At 44.2% G+C, this 22,218-nt stretch overlaps 2 protein-coding genes across 5 annotated transcripts in view; one reads left to right on the top strand and one right to left on the bottom strand.

Moving 5' to 3' along the window:
• LOC100122071 (ras-related protein Rab-27A) overlaps positions 1-22,218 on the bottom strand; it is a 120,437-nt gene that overhangs the window by 54,475 nt on the left and 43,744 nt on the right. The gene's annotated exons all lie outside the window — the stretch shown is intronic.
• On the top strand, positions 1,718-21,281 carry LOC100123598 (dynein beta chain, ciliary). The gene is made up of 36 exons (XM_031932411.2): positions 1,718-2,162; positions 2,323-2,592; positions 4,747-4,989; positions 5,149-5,381; positions 5,484-5,749; positions 5,827-6,037; positions 6,131-6,233; positions 6,303-6,730; positions 6,801-7,042; positions 7,106-7,373; positions 7,438-8,654; positions 8,740-9,011; positions 9,132-9,512; positions 9,587-9,735; positions 9,924-9,953; positions 10,502-10,747; positions 10,832-11,366; positions 11,428-11,992; positions 12,067-14,460; positions 14,534-14,895; positions 14,963-15,439; positions 15,518-15,782; positions 15,847-16,196; positions 16,276-16,538; positions 16,621-16,917; positions 16,989-17,158; positions 17,231-17,534; positions 17,599-18,068; positions 18,185-18,739; positions 18,814-19,114; positions 19,187-19,468; positions 19,530-19,959; positions 20,039-20,253; positions 20,329-20,685; positions 20,767-20,915; positions 20,987-21,281. The coding sequence occupies exons 2-36, from the start codon at positions 2,376-2,378 to the stop codon at positions 21,279-21,281; spliced, it is 13,542 nt and encodes a 4,513-aa protein (XP_031788271.1). The 5' UTR covers positions 1,718-2,162; positions 2,323-2,375.

The following is a 22,218-nucleotide window of genomic DNA, read 5'->3' as shown; positions in this document are numbered from 1 at the left end:
CACAAGAAAGGAAGATACGCAAGAAGGCACAGTGCTTTCGAGAACATTTTTCTAATGAAGACGTGAGAGATGGAAGCTACCCTTTTTGTAGCTGAGAATACTGATGGAAGTAAAATACAAGCGAGCCGCAGCAAAAAGGGTAGCTATCCATCCTTTCGCTTCAAGCCGACGGAATTTCAACCCTTTCGATTCTCCCTGGGTACAGCTCGGGCAGCCCTCAAATTAAATAACTGTATCACTCGGCTGGAAGTTTGTTGTTCTCAACCCTCTCCTCTCCGCGCATCTCCGAGCCGAAAGGAAGAAGAGTTGCGGTGTAATTTTTTTTTTCGTGATTGATGATCGTGCGCTCACGAATTATTAATTTTTCGCCCTCCAAACTTTTCTGCAGAGTAATCACTCACTTCATTCTAATGTCGCATACATCACGTTTAATCTGGCCTCGGCGCAAATGGAATTGTTAGCGGAAGCAGAACACGTCTCGAGATTTCCGGATTGATTCGTTCGCGGAGACTGCACAGTCTCGCTGGGGAGGAGCAGTAGATGTCTGCTGCGTGCTCCGTTTGTATATTAATTCAAAGCCGTTCATCATCTCCCGCATGAAACATCACGTGCTAATTTTTTCGAGTCCGCGCCGTTACGCTGATGAGCTTAAACTGTTGCTTTTTGCCGATGCTCGTCAGCTCGATGAGCGATAAATCGTATTTTATTTTTCAAAGGTGTTGTGTTTCCTTAAGTCGACTACTGCGAAAGTCGCTGTCGCGAGGTGTATACTCGAGCAAAAAGGCCTGGCTCAACTAATTCCGTAACAAATTGCTCGGCCTAATGGCGATTGCACGAGAGGCGAAGATTTAAGATTCCAAGAGAAAGAGGGAGGGAAAAAGTAGCAGCCGCTGCAGGCGACTTCATTTCGAGGCTTTAATTAAAGAAGTTCCCGGGAAAACGCGTTTCGAAGCGGCGAGTGATAAATTCTCTCGGGGACCCTCGGCCACTGCGTACAATCACCTCCACTGATTTTCGATACACAAAAAACTAGAAACTACAGCGACTCGCGGGGCAATGTAGAGCATCGAGCCAACGAATAAATTCTGACGTGCGGCGAACGCAGGCGCGTTCGAAGTGTCGATTACGAGGCCGCTGTTTACACGCGGCGCTCGCGAGCTTGCAGTTACGCACAGTGAAGCCCCTTGGAAAGTCTCGAGCCTACTCTCTTCTGCGCGCAGCGGAATGGATCCTCCCTTTGTCTCCCGGGACGACTTACCGAGAACCGAGCGGATATAAATTGCCCGCGGAACCGGACCTGCTTCATGGAACGTAAACAGCGCGCGGAAGGGTTCCGAGGCCGCCAGAAGATGCGGAGGACGAAAAGCCGACGTAAGCAGGAGGACGGAGCGGATCTTGCGAGCTTGTGCCTATAGTCTAGGTACGAGAGCTATGCGACGTACTTGGGATTTTAGACCGAGGGTGGACGGCATATAGGTATTCCTGTAGTCGTTCGACGCGTTGTTGCTGCTCGGTATTTATCGAGCGGTGTAATGTGTTTTCTTTCGCGAATATAATGCGGAACATTCGGTCGGTCATTTGATTACGCCGTGCGGCGGACGTGAAGGAGCCGAGTTTTTAACCTCCCGGCCGTTTTCGTCTGCGGCGTGAAATTCGATCACGCCCTCAAAACGCGTTTTCAAGGCAACCGTTGCTAGGAACGCCGACTCGTCAGCGGCAAAGTTTGACTGCGAGCGCACAACGCGTGCGTTAACATCCGCATAATAATATCTCGCGAGATGAGGGGGAAAATTGCGTTTTGCTCGTCTAAATCGAATAACTACCGGCAAAGTTGCCGTTCGTTGCGCTGAAAAGCAGCTGACAGTTACGAACGCGCGCAGAGTCTCGGAAATCTGTTTTCCCTCCTAGCGCAATACAACGCGACGGGCCTCCCTGCACACCGCGAACTTCGAGACTAGAGAATTCTGCCATGTGCCCGTGGGCATATACGAGAAAGTCGCGCGCGCGAGAAGGGCTCTCGTCGACGGGAAACAAAAGCGAAAGAAGGAGATGTAGCAGTAGAACAACGTCAGCAGTAGTCGACGTTGGATATGCGGGATTTCACGGGACCTTGACTGCGCGGGTGTGTCGCGTCCCGGCTGAGGATAATATCGTCGCAGCGGGTGGGTGGAGAGATAACGTAGGATAGTATCTGAATATTGAGACGAACGAATAAAAGATGGTTAGAACTAGGCTTCTAACGTCGCAAGTAGCTCGTTCGAAGATTCTTTGAATTCAATTCAAAGATAACGTTGCCCAGAGTTGTGAAATGCTTGGCCGTAGGTACGCCGTAAAGCCAGGGGCCCGCTGCACCGCAGCAGCCGCGAAATTGCAGGATGTCGGATTCCGAGAGCAGCGGCGAGAGCAACGGCATGACGATGGTGGTGAAGGACGACGTGAAGCCCCTGCCGCTGATCCGGAACACCGGGGACAGCGACAAGCTCGTGGAATTCCAGAAGCTCCTGCGATCAATGATAGACTCGCGGGGGGCCTCCCCCGACCACGACGAAGAGCAGGAGCAAGAGATGAACAACATACTGAAAATTCCTACAGGTACGTGTTTTGGCTTTCGCTGTTGTATTGCACTGTATACGTTCGACCGAAGATCACGGCACCTACCCATTAGATTTGGTCGAGCTGCTTCGTCATCGATCGCACGCGAAATTACAAGAGGCATATATTAAGAAAATAACAAGGTAAACAGTCCGCGTTTTCATTATGACCCGAGGAATTATCCTCAAACTACGATCTAAAGCCTCTAAAAAAGCCGGCATTGTACACAGAGCATCGCGCAATGGAAAACGCGAGCCCTGCAAACTTTTTCTCCGGCGGAAGAAAAGAGCCCTCGAAAGAGCCAGCCAGATATTATATACCTTCCGCCGGCGCGCACAATGGGAGAGTCGAAATTGCGAAAAATAAAAAGAGGTAACCTGTTGAGAGGCTTCGCGGGAGAAAGGTGGACGAGGCGAAATGAAAATGAAGGGAGAGAAAAGTCTTCGGCGCTCGCGTACGTATACTTGCGGAAAATTTCGCAGACGGCCCGTTGCCGCCAGCGACTGCCCCCACCGGTGTGTACAACCGCACGAGAGAATACTATGGGAGGAAATGTTCGGCTGGATTAGCTCTGTACCTTTTTCATCGCGCACCGTCTGCTCGCGCGTCCGAAGCTACTGAGCGGAATACTTATCATAAATGATATACCCTTAATTAACCTCGTGCAGGTCCCCTCTGATTCGATCTTAATCTCCCGCTCGCCATCAAAGCAAAAATCGAGCCGTCCATCTCCGGTAGATTGGCCTGAACATCGGGCCATTCGGCGAAACGATAATCTTTATCCGAACGGGGTGGATGGCATCGGCCGATGTTCCCGAGGGACTCGAATTTCCGCGAACGCGGCTCGTCGCGTCGGGGATTAACTTTATTAGCCGCCGAACGAGAATTACGTCTTTCTATGTAGCAGCCCCGGAATCGTTAATCGAAAACGCCCGGTGTAAAATATTAATTTTAGTCGGCGAGTCTGCAGCGGGATGGTTAGCTCTTTCATCGATCATATCAGGTTCGTGTAACGGCGCTTGTAAAATTTATGCATAAATTCGCTGAAAATAAGAGCAGGCGAGCTCCGAGTGCATAAAGAATTCTGCGTTCGAGTGAAACTATCCGAGCGGAATAAACTTTGCGAAACGGCAGTGCTAGCGCGGCCACCTAAGTGTCCCCTAGATTTGGCGCCCAACCAAAACAGCGATGTTCAGGTGGGCGCTTCTAAATTAAACTCATAAAACGTCTGGAGCGAGAGATGCGCTACAGTTTCGCCGAGCGCGCGGGCGAGAGAGAAAGAGCATGCATTTGGCAACAACATCCTGCGGCCGCGGCGGATGAACGTGATTTGTATCGCAAGCAGTTTCGCGTAATTAAAACACTAAATTGCGGTCGTCTCTACTGATCTGCATAACAAAGTGGCCGTGTAATGCTGACTCGTGCGTGAAGAATAATTTTGAGAAATTTTCACACATACCGTACCGGCAGATCGGTCTCGAGCGTCGGATATCCCGTGTGTGTGTGTGCGGGCCACGGAGAAAACTGCTTTGCGCTCGTTACGATGCAAAAGGGTCGCCCTTGCAAACTCCCTCGCGACGGAACAAACAATTAGCATGCAAAACCGGTATAGCCGCGGCGATTCGATTTTTTCCTTAAAAAAGCCATGCACACGCCGAGTCGCCAGAAAAATCGATTTCGATTTGAGGAAGAGAGAAAAGAACAGCGTTCGAGCTTGCGAGCCGCGCGTGCATAAAGATGCGAGAGGAGGATCGAAAAGCGACTGAGGGTGGCTTCTGGTGCCTGCCAGTGCAATGCTGCGGATGATCGCGTGCACCGCTGCCGCGGCTGTCTCTCTTGCGCTCTCGTGACACAAAGCAGCGGCCAAACTCCGGGCGCTCGGCGAAGACACGGGCAACGATAGTCCGACTGACATTGTCGTGGCAGCCGCACGAGGCTGTTCGCTCTTTCTCTCTCTCTCTCTCCCTCCGCAGCGCAGTTATTATTCATGCGAGGCAATGCCGCATTTTTGACGAGCTCGCGACTGCACAGCTCGTCCGGACAAAGTCGCTGGGGAATATAAGCCCTGGCGAATCGACTCGCTCCGCGGTATACCCTTCGGTGTTTTGTGCAGCGCATTTTGAGATGATTATTCATACGAACGTTTCGCCGCAGCGGAAACTACGGTGATGGAGCCGACGGGCGACTTCCGTCTCGAGTATCTCGGCAGTATAGTGCAGAAGTCGCTGAAACTGAAGCCGGAAAAATGGGGCCGACTACTGCTGACGGAGGACCACCGCAACGCGGTGCTGGACTTCTTGGACAACCCGGTGCCGGCCGCTCTCTTCGTCGTCCTCACGCCGAACGCCCAACTCATACCCTCCTGCGGCTTTCCCATCCCTTGCCAGAGGACCAAAGGTATAAACTTTTCATTTTTACGAAACGGCGCATCAGATATGCTATGCACGTATAGTAGAGCATTATGCCGCACGAAAACTAATTAGGCCAGCCGTTCCGCTAATTATCTCTCAGCGCGCACCGTGGAACACACGATCTCATTTGCATTTTGCCCTCAAGGTGTGTTTGCGATAAAGATGAAAATCATGGTGGTGCCGCGGGACAAGGACGCGTGCGCGGCTATGCTGCTGACGGGCGACCTATCGCACCGGGTGGTCGACGAACTGGCCACCATAGTCGACAACATCTTCGCGCCTCTGCTCTGTAAGCCCGACAACCACAAGGAGCTGCCGGGCGTCGCCGTGCAGGATATATCGCGCCACGTGCACTCGCTCCGCGGGACCCTCTATCAGGTGCGCGGGATCTCGCCATTATGCGCTTTTTTTCAAATACGTAATGCGCACACGCACGCGTGTGAGAACGTTCTCGCTGTAACTCGCGCTGTGTGTATGTAGGTCAAAGGCCAGGTGAACGGAAGGACGGTTCTGCCTATGCCTGCCGGCCTCGAGAAAGTCGCGGAAGTCGAGCGAATGATCTCGGTCGAAGGACCCCAGGCAGTTGATCTGTATCTCAAGAGCGCCATTGAGGGTGTGGTCATCAAGTGGGCCTACCTGGTCAACGACGTCGTCACGCACGAGTCCAGCACGGCCTTCGACAACGGACAGAACCCCACTCCCTATGTCGAGTTGGAGTACTGGTCGACTAGACTCGCCAATTTGAGGTAAAATCCTCAGCCGCCTTCCTCGACTCCACCATCGACAAGGTTGTGAAATCGTTTTGTTTGTCGTTCGGCGTCAGGAACATATTTGACCAGTTGCGGGAAGACAGGGTGCGGAAGATGGCGGTAATCCTGGAGAAGACCGACAGCGCGTACTACCCGTGTTTCCGCACGCTGTTTGCCAACGTCGTCTCCTCGCTCGCCGAGGCGAAAGAGATATCCCTGTATCTGACACCCCTGGGCAAATGCTTCAAGTCCGTGGAGGAAGTTGACTTTGCCGAGGCCAAGCCGGTTATGGCCACTTTGATTCACTCGCTCGGCTTAGTCTGGGCTAACTCGCGCTACTACCAAAGCTCATCCAAGCTCATTATCATGCTTCGGCAGATCTGCAACTTGCTCATCCAGGAGGCGAGGCGATTCCTCGATCCCACGCTGATTTTCCAGAGCGACGTCGACGAGGCGCTGCAGCGCGTGCAAATATCCAAGGGTGAGCATTCCTCGTAAACGAAATTATCGCACTTGCATTTATGATTTTACACAACGTTTCTATCTGCAGACGTGCTGGAGGAGTTCAAGAGACAGTTCGATCTTCAGAAAAACATGCCAGCGCTGAAGAAGGACACGCAGCCCTGGACTTTCAATCCCAGTGCAGTTTTCGGTCGACTCAACGCTTTCTTGAAACGCCTGTCAGACATCGAGTGGCTCTTCGACACTGTGCTCGAGTTCTCGAAGCTGGAAAAAATCGAAGTCGGCGGCCTGATGGGCAGATCGCTGAGCATACGTATCGTCGCCGTGTACAAAGAATTCCAGCAGCTCTTTCAGGCGTTCTCGACTCGTGCGACCGACGTTCTCGAGCCCGACGACGAGTCTTTCGTTCAAGACTGCGAGAAATTCAGCGAGTCCATTGTCGACCTCGACAGCAAGCTCGCTGCCATACTCTGCCAGGGGTTCGATGACTGCGGAAACTTGGAGAGTACTTTTAAGGTATATCGAAAGCGGCGAAAATGCTAAAACTTACAACCTACTCGAATCATTCCTTTGTGTTTTTTTCCAGCTGATCAATATCGCAGGTAGCGTACTAGAACGACCCGTGATCCGCAAGCAGTTCACGAATCGTTACTCCCGCATCCTGGAGTTGATGAACAACGAGCTGACTGTGATCGAGATACTGTTCAATCGCGGACCTCGCGGAGCTATGGTCGATCTCCCACCGCTTGCGAGTGCACTGCAATTTACCAACATGCTGAAGCAGCGGATCGATCAGCCCATACACGCTTTCAAGTCACTGCAGCATCCGTAAGTGCATTCGAGCTAATAAAGATACGCTGCGCTGTTTCATTTAAACGCCTATTCTTTTAGGATTATCGAGACCGAGGAGGGAAAGAGCATACTGGTGCGATACGACAAGCTGGTGGAAATGCTGAAAGAGAAGCAAAAGATTTTGTTCCTCGAATGGTCTAAAATTGTTCCAGAATTGGTGAAAGTGGGCTTGAACAGATCGTTACTCAAGAGAGATCAAGTCTCAATGCTTATATTGAATTTCGACCCCGATTTATTCGCTGTGTTGAAAGAAGTCAACTATTTGAAGCAGATGTGTTATGACAACATTCCGCAAGAAGCTTTAGAGGTACGGATTTCTTTCTGTTTTTGCTAAGCAAGGATTACATTTTTTACTTGCAATTTCATAACAGGTAGCCGAAATGTCGGAAACTTTTCGACAGTTTCGAACTTTGCTGACGACCACCGTCAACTTTTACAACGAAATCCGCCGCACGTGTCGAAAAGTAGAATTCAACTTGATAGACATGGAAATAGCCCGGATCGACTCCCTGATTCAGAGAGGCCAGGAAGAACTGCGGTGGAACTCGGAGGGTCTCTTGGAGTACATGTCGGAACTCGGAAGTCTGGTCGAGGACTTATACAAGCGCGTCAAAGTGACGCAAGCTAACGTCGAGAAGATTCGCAACATCATCGAGCCATGGACGCGAATGCCACTCATCGAACGCAAGGATCGCCGCAAGAACACACTGCTCTCTCTGGAGGAGCGAGGTGAACGCGTGGCCAAGCGGTACGCGGAGATATGCAGGGCAGCTGAACAGATTCAAGAGCTGCTAACGGAAAATAAAAAGCTCTTTGAGATCAACGACGACAAGAGCGAGGCTTGGCAAGCGTACGTCAACTACGTGGACAAGATCGTGGTCGAATCTCTCCGCAAGGCTGTCGGCTGCTCGCTCAGTTACTTGGCCGAAAATATGGATGCGACTAGTCAAAATGAGCCGCTATTAGAAGCCCGACTCGAGTTGAGAGAACCAGACCTGTATTATGTTCCATCTTTGGAGCCAGATGATCCAGATGGTCTGGATCAGTTAGTGGCTGGTCTTCTAAATGATATCATTGGTATGGCGACTCTGGTGGAAAGGCTCAAGTCCGATACTGAAGGTTACGCGGAAGAACTTGAAAAGGACGAGGATATTTGCGCGATGAAAAACGAAATTCTTTCCGGAGTAACTAGAGCCGTTGAAGAGGCTACTGATTTTTGCGGGATTTTCGAAGGTTACGCATATCTCTGGCTAGAAGATAGGAGTATAGTGATGCAGCAATTTTTGGATTATAGTAGACAACTGTCTCTCGATGAAATGGACATGATTGTTGCTTTGGATCCAAAAGCTCCCAAAAAGTGTTCTCCTAAGATGGAACAGTTTAGGGAACAGATAGATCTCTATGAAAGCCTTTACAATGAGGTCGAAGATATGAGCACTTCAAAAATATTTTGCGTTTGGTTCAGAGTTGATCTCAGGCCATTCCGACAATCTCTTTTAAACACGATTTGTAAATGGTCTAGTATGTACAAAAAACATTTGGTGGAACGGGTTACAACGAGCCTTTCCGACTTAGGAGCATTTATACGGTAAGGAGTGACCACTTTTCTAAGCTTTCTATACAATCTATATAATACTGATAACTAACAAAAATATGTATAAAAAACCATGTAGACTTGCTGACGAAGGACTGCTTCAACAGATACAGCCAGGAGATTATGCTGGTCTTGTCAGCGTGATGGGGTATTTGATGAAAGTTAAAGAAAGACAACCAATCACGGATGAAATGTTCCAGCCTTTACAAGAAACTATCGAACTCTTGAAATTTTACGACCAAGACATTCCAGAGGAAGTCAACGTTCTATTACAAGAACTACCCGATCAATGGGCAAACACGAAAAAACTTGCAGTAACGGTAAAGCAGCAAGTTGCACCCCTACAAGCAGGTGAATTTCAACATTTTCCGTATTTAAATAAAATCGATAATTTTTTCACAATTTAAAATATTAATGTAATTAAATTTAAAATAATAATATATTCAATATTAAAAATATCGCTTCACGTAGGTGAGGTTTCAAGAATACGAGGTCGCATATCAGCTTTTGATACAACAATAGTGCAATATCGTGAGGCATTTAGACGCTACGAGTTTTTTAAATACGATTGCAAGAACCCGTACACTCAACTAGATGAGGCCCATAAAGAAATTGCCATGTTGGAAAGGCAGATGAATGACATTCAAGAATCTGCTTCGCTTTTTGAAGTTTTAGTACCAGAATTTAAACAGTTAAAACAGTGTAGAAAAGAATTAAAAATGCTCAAACAGCTATGGGATTATGTAAATATAGTAAAAAGTAGCATCGAAGGTTGGAAGACTACTCCGTGGAGAAAAATTGACGTAGAAAATATGGACATTGAATGTAAAAAATTTGCCAAAGAAATAAGAGGTAGAATTGTAGTTGCATATTTTTCGTAATCGTCAATGCATTCATGACTATCTTACGTATAAACTTTTTCAAAGGTCTAGACAAAGAGATGAGACCCTGGGATACATATACGTCCCTTGAAGCAACTGTCAAAAATATGTTAACTTCTCTGAGGGCTGTAGCAGAACTTCAAAATCCTGCAATTCGTGAAAGACATTGGCTCCAATTGATGAAAAGCACCAAGGTACCTTCAAACTTGTCAATGACCAAAAGAGTTTTGTAAATAATTTAAAAGATGTCATTACACTTTGTCATAATTTTTTTTTAAACTATAAAATGAAAAGGTCGGTTGTAAATATGGTTAGGTGTTATTTGAAATTTGTAAATATTAGAGTTAGTCGCACTGCTGTATATACGCTGTCAATGTTACAGAAATTGGGCAACATGACTCCAGAAATGACCGTAAGTCCACTGTACATAAAAAGCACAAAATAAATATTATATTTTTCTATTCTATATTAACTACTTAATCTAAGCCAATTAAGAAAAAAAGATTAACAAATACAACCTTTTTATGAAAAGCTTTATATTAAATCTAGATACAGTAGTTTTATTCGAAAAATGTATACTTAGAAGTCATAAGATTTATCACACCTCATAAAAATACTGCACTTGCATGATAAAAAATAAGTGATTTTGTCACTAGATACATAAGTTTTTTACGATTTACGATTTTCATGTTAAGCACTTTTATAATGCTTTATCGAACTCTATCATGATCACGCCATACTTTGTAACTCATTCAAATGTCATGTATATCACATGAAAAATAAAATTCATTATAAACATCATCGTCGTAGCCATTCATTTTCACAACTATCCTTATACTTTAAATAAATAATATCTGTATGCACATTTTCGCTGCTCTATCACTTTGAAACTTGTCATAATTTCTTTTGTTTGCACTATTTTTACTGGAATACTACTGGAAAAGTTGGTTATTTAATTAGGTGCGGTTCGTAATGAATGACTCGACCACCTTAGCTGATTTACTGGAACTAAACTTACACGATTGCGAAGAAGAAGTAAAGAATATTGTGGACAAAGCTGTAAAAGAAATGTCGATGGAAAAATATCTCAGAGAACTAAACGTTACATGGTCGGGAATGGAATTTGAGAAGGAGCTGCATCCAAGAACTGGTGCGATATTGTTAAGAGCGAGTGAAGAATTAATTGAAACTTTAGAAGAAAATCAGGTGTCTTCTTAATACTAAAAATTATCCCTATTTTATTGTCACTCAATTAGACGATAATGACTCATTATATTATGTTTTTCTCAGGTTCAATTACAAAATCTTATTACTTCCAAATTCATAGCACACTTTTTAGAAGAAGTGTCGTGCTGGCAAAAGAAATTGAGTATAGCTGATCAAGTTACCACACTTTGGTTTGAAGTCCAGAGAACGTGGATGCATCTTGAGAGTATTTTTATGTCATCTGAAGATATTAGAAAACAGCTACCAGTAGATTCTGAACGATTTGATCGTATCGATCAGCAATTTAAAGAAATGACCCACGAAATGGCAAAAACGCCTAACGTGGTCGAAGCCACGAATAAAGACAACCTCGTTACTACTCTAGACATTCTTCAAAAAGAATTAGTTTTATGTGAAAAAGCTTTGGCAGAGTATTTAGAAACAAAAAGATTAGCATTCCCCAGATTTTATTTTGTTTCATCAAGCGATTTATTGGATATTTTATCAAACGGTAACCAGCCAGAAGTTGTTGCAAAACACTTAGTTAAATTATTCGATTCAATGGCAAGAATGAAATTTGACGACAGTCAAGGAAACGTAAAGCCGGAACGAATTCTCGGTAAGAATGTCAAAAAAGAGATATTTTTCGGAATAATCAATAATATTGTTTGTTACTCTAGGTATGTATGCAAAAGATGGCGAATATGTCCAATTCGCAAACTGCGAAATGGTTTGTGAAGGAGCAGTAGAAGTTTGGTTGAATAGACTACAGATGGCAATGAGAGTTTCTATACGACATTACTTCAGCGATGCTGTGGTTGCGTATGAAGAAAAACCAAGAGAACAATGGCTGTTTGACTATCCTGCTCAAGTATCTCTTTGTGGCACTCAAATTTGGTGGACTACTGAAGTAAATTTAGCTTTTGGTAGACTTGAAGAAGGCTATGACAATGCATTAAAAGATTATTTAAAGAAACAAATTGCTCAACTAAGTACATTAATTTCTTTGCTGCTTGGAGAACTCAGCAAGCAAGATCGTCAGAAAGTAATGACGATTTGTACGATCGATGTACATTCAAGAGACGTTGTTGCTAAACTTGTACATGCAAAAGTTGAAACTGCCCAAGCTTTTCAGTGGCAAAGCCAGTTGAGACATAGGTGGGATGAAAAAGAGAAGGATTGCTTCGCAAATATTTGTGATGCTCAATTTAGATACTCTCATGAATATTTAGGAAATACTCCAAGGTAAACAAATAATATCCAATAAAAAAAGTTAATCTTATAATTTGAATTTTATACAAAAATATAACTTATTTCAGATTGGTGATAACCCCTTTAACTGATCGATGCTATATCACCCTAACGCAATCCCTTCATCTCGTGATGGGTGGAGGTCCAGCTGGTCCCGCGGGAACAGGAAAAACTGAAACTACTAAGGATCTTGGGCGAGCGCTTGGCATTATGGTGTACGTGTTTAACTGCTCTGAGCAAATGGATTACAAATCCTGTGGCAATATTTATAAAGGTCTTGCACAAACTGGTGCTTGGGGATGTTTCGATGAGTTCAACAGAATATCAGTAGAAGTGCTCTCTGTAGTTGCTGTACAAGTCAAGTCTGTCCAAGATGCTATTAAAGACAAGAAAGAAATTTTTAACTTTATGGGCGAGATGATTGCTTTAGTTCCGACGGTTGGTATTTTCATCACGATGAATCCTGGTTATGCCGGACGAACCGAACTTCCAGAAAACTTAAAAGCATTATTCAGGCCATGTGCAATGGTTGTTCCCGATTTCGAATTGATTTGTGAAATTATGTTGGTGGCCGAAGGATTCCAAGAAGCTCGTATACTTGCTCGAAAATTCATTACTTTGTATACCCTGTGCAAAGAACTTTTATCCAAACAAGATCATTATGATTGGGGATTGCGAGCTATTAAATCAGTTTTAGTAGTAGCTGGAAGCTTAAAACGAGGCGATCCCGGTAGACCAGAGGAGGAAGTTCTTATGCGAGCTTTGCGTGATTTTAATATCCCAAAGGTTATATCTGACGATTTACCAGTTTTTATGGGTTTGATTGCTGACCTTTTTCCAGCACTTGATGTTCCTAGAAAAAGAGATGTGGAATTTGAAAAGACAGTGAAAGCCGCTGCTACGGATCTTTCATTACAGCCGGAAGATGGTTTCATTCTGAAAGTTGTCCAGCTCGAGGAGCTCCTTGAAGTGAGGCATTCCGTGTTCATAGTAGGTTCTGCTGGATCGGGTAAAACCCAAGTTTGGAAAACGCTTTTTAGAACATATCATAATATTAAAAGAAAGCCAATTTTCAATGATCTCAATCCAAAAGCTGTTACCAATGACGAGCTTTTTGGTATAATAAACCCAGCTACTCGTGAATGGAAGGATGGTTTATTTTCAGTTATAATGAGAGAGCAAGCTAATCTTGGAGGAGAAAATCCAAAATGGATAGTTTTGGATGGTGATATCGACCCTATGTGGATTGAATCATTGAATACTGTAATGGACGACAACAAGGTTTTAACTCTCGCAAGTAATGAGCGAATCGCTTTAACACCATCAATGAGATTAATTTTTGAAATTTCAAATTTACGTACAGCTACCCCAGCGACTGTTTCCCGAGCAGGTATTTTGTACATTAATCCTCAAGATTTAGGATGGAACCCCTACGTCACAAGTTGGATTGAAACTAGATCTTCGCAATCTGAAAAATCAAATTTGGTTATTTTATTCGACAAATATATTCCATCTTGCTTGGAAACATTACGAACAAGATTTAAAAAAATAACACCCATTGTCGACATGGCTCATGTTGAAATGCTGTGTCATCTTTTAAGTTGCCTACTCACCCCAGAATTGGTATCAAATGATTTCTCGAAAGATCACTACGAACTTTATTTTGTCTTCGCTGCAGTTTGGGCATTCGGCTCTGCTATGTTTCAAGATCAAGCCGTAGATTACCGCGTAGAATTTAGTAAATGGTGGACAAATGAATTCAAACAAGTAAAGTTCCCAGCTCAAGGGACAGTTTTCGATTATTACATAGATCCAGAAACAAAGAATTTTCTTCCCTGGACAGAACGTTTACCTAAATTTGAGCTGGATCCAGATGTACCTTTGCAAGCAGTATTAGTTTACACAGCAGAATCAATAAGAATTAGATACTTTTTGGATCTTCTCATGGCGGAAAAACATCCGGTTATGTTAGTTGGCCCAGCTGGGTGTGGAAAAACCGTTTTGGTGGCGGAAAAACTTTTACAACTTTCTGAGAACTATGCAGTCACGAACGTTCCGTTTAATTTTTACACCACGTCAGAAATGTTGCAAAAAATTTTAGAGAAACCTTTGGAGAAAAAAGCTGGTCGTAATTATGGCCCACCAGGAAATAAAACTTTAGTTTACTTTGTCGACGACATGAACATGCCCGAAGTCGATACGTATGGTACAGTTCAACCTCATACACTTATAAGACAACATTTAGATTATAGTCACTGGTACGATAGGACAAAGTTGGCTTTGAAAGAGATTCACAACTGTCAATATGTGAGTTGCATGAATCCAACATCAGGTTCATTTACAATAAATCCTAGGCTTCAAAGACATTTTGCAGTTTTCGCGGTTAGTTTTCCTAATTCAGAATCCTTAACTACAATTTACGCATCAATACTATCTCAACATTTGGCAAATGTAGAGCACAGGTAAATCGATAAATACGTTGATTTAATCTTTTATTGTTCATAATAATGTCAATATACTTATTTGTTTTTTAAGATTTCCACTGTCCGTTACCGATCTGTGTGGAAACATAGTCCAAGCTACTTTACAGCTGCATCACAGATGTGCACAAGTTTTCCTTCCTACAGCTACAAAGTTCCATTACATTTTCAATTTGCGCGACCTATCCAATTGTTTTCAAGGGCTGCTTTTTAGTGGGAATGAATGTCTTCAAGTACCAACAGATTTTGTGAGATTATGGTTACACGAAACTCAAAGAGTTTACGGGGATAAGCTCACTGACGAGAAAGATATAGAAAGCTTTAGCAAATTACAAATTGATATTTTAAAGAAGAACGTCGAAGAAATCGACGAGGGGGCTATTTTTGAAAAGCCTAATATATACTGTCACTTTGCAGGTAAAAATTGATCTTTATGAATAAATAATGAGAATACCTGAATAAAACTGTTGAATTTGCGTTTTAGGAGGAGTAGGCGAACCAAAATATATGCCCGTTAAAGACTGGGCTAGTCTACATCGTTTATTGACAGAAGCACTTGTTAGCTACAATGATTTAGTTGCGGCAATGAATCTTGTACTTTTCGAAGATGCTATGATGCACGTCTGTAAAATCAATCGAATTTTAGAATCGCCTAGAGGTAGCGCGCTTCTAGTGGGTGTAGGTGGTTCAGGAAAGCAAAGCTTATCTCGTTTGGCAGCTTTTATAAGTTCTTTAGAAGTATTCCAAATACAATTACGAAAAGGATATGGGGTAGCAGATCTGAAATTAGAACTTGCATCTCTTTATTCCAAGTCAGGGCTTAAGAATCTAGGAATAATGTTTCTAATGACGGACGCGCAAGTACCAAATGAACAGTTTTTAGTTTTGATAAACGATATGCTGGCATCTGGAGAGATTCCGGATTTGTTTCCTGAAGATGAAGTTGAAAACATCATTGCTGGTTTGTACATTGACGTTGAACTAATGTTATATTTTGCCTTAGAATCTTGGTTATTAAGCATAATTATATGGCTTTTAGGTGTGCGCAACGAAGTAAAGGGAGCCGGAATTTTAGATACCAGAGAAAATTGTTGGAAGTTTTTCATCGATAGAGTACGCCGTCAATTGAGAGTAGTACTTTGCTTTTCACCAGTGGGTTCTACGCTAAGAGTTCGATCACGGAAATTTCCCGCAATTATAAATTGCACGGCCATTAACTGGTTCCATGAATGGCCTCAAGAAGCATTGATGTCTGTATCGAAACGTTTCTTGCAAGAACTAAATGAACTTCCCGAAACCTATTTGTAAGTATTTTCTTTTTATAAATTATTAATTTCAAATTTCTGTAATCTAATGATTTTTTCATAGAGAATCAGTGGCGAAGTTTATGGCACATGCGCATACGACAGTAAATTTAGCTAGTCGTCAGTACTTAGCCAGTGAACGACGTTATAACTATACTACACCAAAATCTTTTCTTGAACAAATTAGCCTGTATACGAAGCTTCTGCAAAACAAATCCAAGCAATTAAAAGCTCGAGTGGAAAGATTAGAAAACGGCTTGGCCAAACTGAAGTCTACAGCGGTTCAAGTCGATGAACTGAAAAAGAAACTGGCCGTTCAAGAAGTCGAGTTGCAACAAAAGAATGAAGCTGCTGATGCTCTTATAGCCATTGTTGGCATAGAAACCGAGAAAGTACAAAAGGAAAAGGCTCTTGGTAAGACTAGATTAGACTAAAAAAAGGTAAAATATTCTCGTAAAGTTTCAAAATCTAAATTTACTTCTATTTTTAATAGCTGACGAAGAGGAGTTAAAAGTTGGCGTTATCGCAGAAGAAGTTTTGAAAAAGCAAAAGGACTGCGAGGCTGATTTATTGAAAGCTGAGCCAGCACTATTAGCCGCTCAAGAAGCTTTAAACACTTTAAATAAAGCAAACCTAACGGAACTAAAGTCCTTCGGCTCACCACCTGGCGCAGTAACAAACGTAACCGCAGCAGTTATGGTTTTATTGGCACCTAATGGAAAAGTCCCTAAAGATAGGAGCTGGAAAGCTGCAAAAGTAAAATTCACATTCTTTTTAAAATTAATTTAACGAAATGCAATATCACTTTTCTATTAAAAATATACTTTTTGTATCATAGATTGTGATGGCAAAAGTTGATGCTTTCCTAGACGCTCTAATTAATTATGATAAAGAAAATATCCATCCCGAAGTCATCAAATCTATTCAACCGTACTTGAAAGATTCTGAATTCGAACCTGAATTCGTTAGATCTAAATCTGCAGCTGCAGCTGGTCTGTGTGCATGGGTCATAAATATAATAAAATTTTATGAAGTTTTCTGCGATGTAGAACCAAAACGAAAAGCTTTGGCTCAAGCAAATGCTGAATTAGCTGCTGCACAAGATAAATTAAGTGTCATAAAGCGGAAAGTTACGGTAAATTAGATATGAAATATGATATTGAAAATAAGTCAATTCAAATAAGTAACGATTCATTCCTATTTCAGTCTCTCGAGGAACAATTAGCTAAACTGACTGCAGATTTTGAGCAAGCTACATCAGAAAAACTCAAGTGCCAACAAGAAGCTGATGCAACAAATGCAACAATTGCACTTGCGAATCGTTTAGTGGGTGGATTAGCTTCAGAAAACGTTCGATGGGCGGATTCTGTTGCAAAGTCCGAAAATTATTAAAATACTGCTTATTAGTCAAAAAGCAAATAATGGACAATTTTTCTTTTTCTATTTAGCCTCATGCAACAAGCGTCGACATTGCCCGGTGATGTTTTATTAGTAACAGCGTTTATATCGTATGTCGGCTGCTTTACCAAACAATTCCGATTAGACCTGCTAAATAAGCAGTGGCTACCGTTCTTGCGAAGCATCGAGCCTGCTGTGCCAATAACTGACGGACTCGATCCATTATCTTTATTAACAGACGATACGCAAATAGCCAAATGGAATAACGAGGGTTTGCCGAACGACAGAATGTCCACTGAAAACGCGACAATATTAACTAATTCAGATCGCTGGCCTCTAATGATCGACCCGCAAGTAAGTAATATTTCTATGATAATTAAATTATTTAGAAACGTATTTCAGTACAATAACGTTTTAGTTACAAGGCATCAAGTGGATAAAACAAAAATACGGTGAAAATTTGCGTGTAATTCGTTTGGGACAACGAGGGTATCTAGACGTCATAGAGCAATCCTTGGCATTGGGCGCTACCGTGCTTGTCGAAAATATAGGCGAATTTGTCGACCCCGTGCTCGATTCTTTGCTTGGCCGTAACTTAATAAAAAAAGGTCGAGCCTTGAAAATTGGGGACAAAGAGGTCGAATATAATCCGAGTTTTCGTTTGATCCTGCACACGAAACTGGCAAACCCTCATTACAAGCCTGAAATGCAAGCTCAGACAACCCTGATTAATTTCACCGTAACGAGAGACGGCTTAGAAGACCAACTTCTAGCAGAAGTAGTTAAAGCGGAACGACCAGATCTCGAGGAATTAAAGGCGGATTTAACGAGACAGCAGAATGATTTTAAAATCACACTGAACAGCCTCGAAGATTCGCTTCTATCCAAGTTCGTGGAAACTTTGTTTTACTTCGTTAATCTCACAATTAAAACTTATTAATTGCAAATCCTCGTACCCGTTACATCCGTCGAAACGTTGAAAATAAATAAAATAAACTTTGCAGACTGTCGTCAGCTGGCAGCAATGTATTAGGCGATACGGCTCTCGTGGAAAATCTGGAAACTACCAAGAGGACGGCTGCCGAGGTCGAGCGTAAAGTCACGGAAGCTCGGGGCACTTCGCGCGAGATTGACGCTGCCCGCGAGCTGTACCGAGCGGCAGCAGCTCGGGCTTCGCTTCTCTATTTTATTCTCAATGACCTTAACACCATCAATCCCATCTACCAGTTTTCGCTGAAGGCCTTCAGCGTCGTCTTTCAGAAGGCCGTGCTCAAGGCGGATCCGGCACCCGAGGTGGGAGCTCGCGTCAAGAACCTCATCGAGTGCATCACGTACTCGGTCTTCATGTACACGACTCGTGGCCTCTTCGAGTGCGACAAGCTCATCTTTACCTCGCAGATGGCCTTTCAGATTCTTTTGGCTCGCGAGGAGATATCCGCTACTGAGTTGGACTTTTTATTGAGATTCCCCATTACACCTCATGTCACATCGCCCGTGGATTTTCTTACTAACACTAGCTGGGGTGGAATACGTAGTCTCGCCTCCAGAGATGAATTTAGGTACATCGTTTATTAATTAAAAGCCATGTAAACGACTTGGTTTTAAATATAACTTTTACTTCTTTACCGTACAGAAATCTGGATAGAGACATTGAAAGCTCGCCAAAACGCTGGAAGAAGCTGGTCGATTGCGAGTGCCCGGAACGTGAGAAGTTTCCACAAGAGTGGAAGAACAAAACAGCACTGCAGCGTTTGTGCATGCTGAGAGCTCTGCGACCCGATCGAATGACTTACGCCATCGCAGCTTTTATAGAGGAGAAGTTGGGACCGAGATACGTGGAGGGTAGAACGGTCGAGTTTGCCAAATCTTTCGAGGAAACCAGTCCGTCTACGCCTATCTTCTTTATTCTCTCGCCTGGAGTTAATCCGTTGAAGGTTCGAATATGATCATTAAACAATGGAATCTCTCTTATGAACAAGAGCAATGAATATTTATATCGTTTTTAGGACGTAGAGGATTTAGGAAGACGTTTAGGATTTACGTCAGACGCAACGAATTTCCATAACGTTTCTCTCGGTCAAGGACAAGAGAGTGTGGCCGAGTACGCGATGGACGAGGCCTCGAAGAAGGGACACTGGGTGATTTTGCAGAACATACATTTAGTCAAAAAATGGCTTCCCCTTCTAGAGAAGAAGCTGGAAGTGGCTGCCGAGGGTTCTCACCTCGATTACAGAGTTTTTATGAGCGCGGAGCCTGCGAGCACTCCGGCTGGCCATATCATACCGCAGGTTTAGTATTAAATGAAACGTATGAAAATATGAATAATTACGACCTTATTTAATTTTTCAGGGGATTTTAGAGTCGTCCATCAAAATAACGAACGAACCGCCCACGGGGATGCAAGCCAATTTGCACAAAGCTCTTGACAATTTTACCCAAGACACTCTGGAGATGTGCAGCAAGGAAGCAGAATTCAAAGTCATCTTGTTCTCTCTATGCTACTTCCATGCAGTTGTAGCTGAGAGAAGGAAATTCGGACCACAGGGCTGGAATAAAATCTACCCCTTCAATGTCGGCGATCTGAACATAAGCGTAAGCGTGTTGCACAACTATTTGGAAGCAAGTCCGAAAATTCCCTGGGAAGATCTGAGATACCTTTTCGGAGAAATAATGTACGGAGGCCATATAACGGATGACTGGGACAGAAGACTCTGCGTTTCTTATCTGGAAGAGCTTATGCAACCTGATCTCGTGGACGGCGAATTGCACCTCGCTCCAGGTATTTTTCGCGAAAGTTACAAAATTGGTAAAACTACTTGATTAAGTGCAAAACTTATCTTGCCTCATTATTTTCTAAGGTTTTCCCGCACCGCCTAACACCGACTTGGTTGGCTTTCACACGTACATCGACGAAGTTTTACCGCCAGAATCACCGTACCTGTACGGTTTACATCCGAATGCGGAAATGGGATTTCTAACAACGACTTCGGAAAACTTATTTAGAACTGTCTTCGAAATGCAGCCCAGGGACGCTGGAAGTTCTGGCGGACAAACTGTTACCAGAGAAGACAAGGTAAGGCATCGTGAAAGCGTTTGTTCTAAACAGTCGACAACTTGATGTATTTAACTCGCGGCTTTTCATTAAAAGGTGAAACAAGTTTTGGACGAGATCCTGGAGAAGCTTCCGGAGGAATTCAACATGGCCGAGATAATGGGCAAAGTTGAGGAGCGCACCCCCTACGTCATCGTCGCTTTCCAAGAGTGCGAGAGAATGAACTACTTGACGGGAGAGATCAAGCGATCACTTCGAGAATTGGATCTCGGTCTTAAAGGCGAACTGACCATCACCTCGGACATGGAAGATCTGGAGAATGCCTTGTTTCTGGATCAGGTGCCCCAGACCTGGACCCAGAGAGCGTATCCCTCGTTGCTGGGCCTGACCGCGTGGTTCGTCGATCTGCTGCTCAGAATACGTGAGCTGGAAACGTGGTCCACGGATTTTGTGGTACGAGCTCTGAAATTCGCGTCACGCTTCGAGGCTCTGGGTCTACAGATATTCTTAAAAAACTCCTCTTCTTTTTTTCAGCTACCGGCTTCCGTCTGGTTAGCGGGTTTCTTTAATCCGCAGTCTTTGTTGACAGCGATAATGCAATCGACCGCCAGACGACACGAGCTTCCGCTCGATAAAATGTGCCTACAGTGCGATGTCACGAAGAAGAACAAAGAGGAGTTTACGTGAGTATTGTCGGAAACCTCCCTCTATATTGATCCCGTCACACCATCATCAAATCGAATTCAAATTTCAGATCCGCTCCACGAGACGGTGCCTACGTCCACGGGATTTTCATGGAAGGTGCCAGATGGGACGTACAAGCCGGTATAATCGTGGACTCCCGACCCAAGGAACTGTTCCCCGCGATGCCTGTCATCAACATCCGCGCCATCACCCAGGACAAACAGGATCTGCGCAACATGTACGAGTGCCCGGTGTACAAGACGCGTACGCGAGGCCCCACCTACGTCTGGACCTTCAATCTCAAGACCAAGGACAAGCCGGCCAAGTGGACCCTGGCCGGCGTCGCCCTGCTGCTTCAGACTTAGATAGGCAAATGCATGGCGAGATTGTTGATTATGAAGTTTATTACTGTACATGTAAATAAAAATGCGTCTGTGATTGATTACCCGGCGTCGAGTTTCATTGTGCTCCTTAAATAATCACGGGCCGAAGTCGCGAATGTCAGAGGTTCGACAAAAGCCGCATTGCGGATAACGAAGGGAGAGGCGGCGGATGGGACAGAGCCGCGAGCGCAGGGCGGAGGGCGTGTTTAGAGCGCGGGGGTAATCGATACAATGCAAGCCCGACTGTCGTCGGCGCAGGTTGCCACTGACAGTTTGCTCGAGCTTCAATGGCACGCAGCGAACCGGCGCTATCATGCAGTCGTACTATAGCATTATGCATCGATCCGGCGTAATTGGCGACGTTTCCGCAGAAAGCGATTCTGTGCCTGCCGAAATGAAAAAAAGTTCGCCGCGCGCACGCGATTCTGAATTATTAGCCAGGAACACGCCGGGGGCCGAGTTTGCCGAAATTTTCGGGAGGCGCACACCCTGCTGCTGGCTCTTTGTTTCTCGCGATGCTTCTTACTTTTCACGAGGAGGAGCGGGGACAAAAGAACGCGCAGAATTCGGGCGCCGGCTTAGTCATATCCTGTCGAAGAATTAATCGACTTTCATGCGCTCAATGGCACCGCTGTGAAAGAAAAAAGAGCAACGAGTCGCACGAGCTAAATTACTTTATTCATCGTGGCGGAGGTCGATGTGTATTTCAATCCAAAGGGGCAACAAAAAGCCTTTTGCGACGAGTTTTCTACGTTACCGAACGATCGAAACGACGCGCCGAATTTCGTTCGATATGTTTTCACCCCACATACTCGACAGAGCTGCTCCGAGATAGCGACGAGAGAACAGCGCAAAAGGGAAAAAATACAAAAGTCCATCAGCCGGTCTATAATAACGCACGCGAAATAAAGCGCTGCTT

Source organism: Nasonia vitripennis, chromosome 5 (assembly GCF_009193385.2).
Source record: "Nasonia vitripennis strain AsymCx chromosome 5, Nvit_psr_1.1, whole genome shotgun sequence".
Taxonomy (NCBI): domain Eukaryota; kingdom Metazoa; phylum Arthropoda; class Insecta; order Hymenoptera; family Pteromalidae; genus Nasonia; species Nasonia vitripennis.
This window is presented reverse-complemented; position numbering and strand designations above follow the sequence as displayed.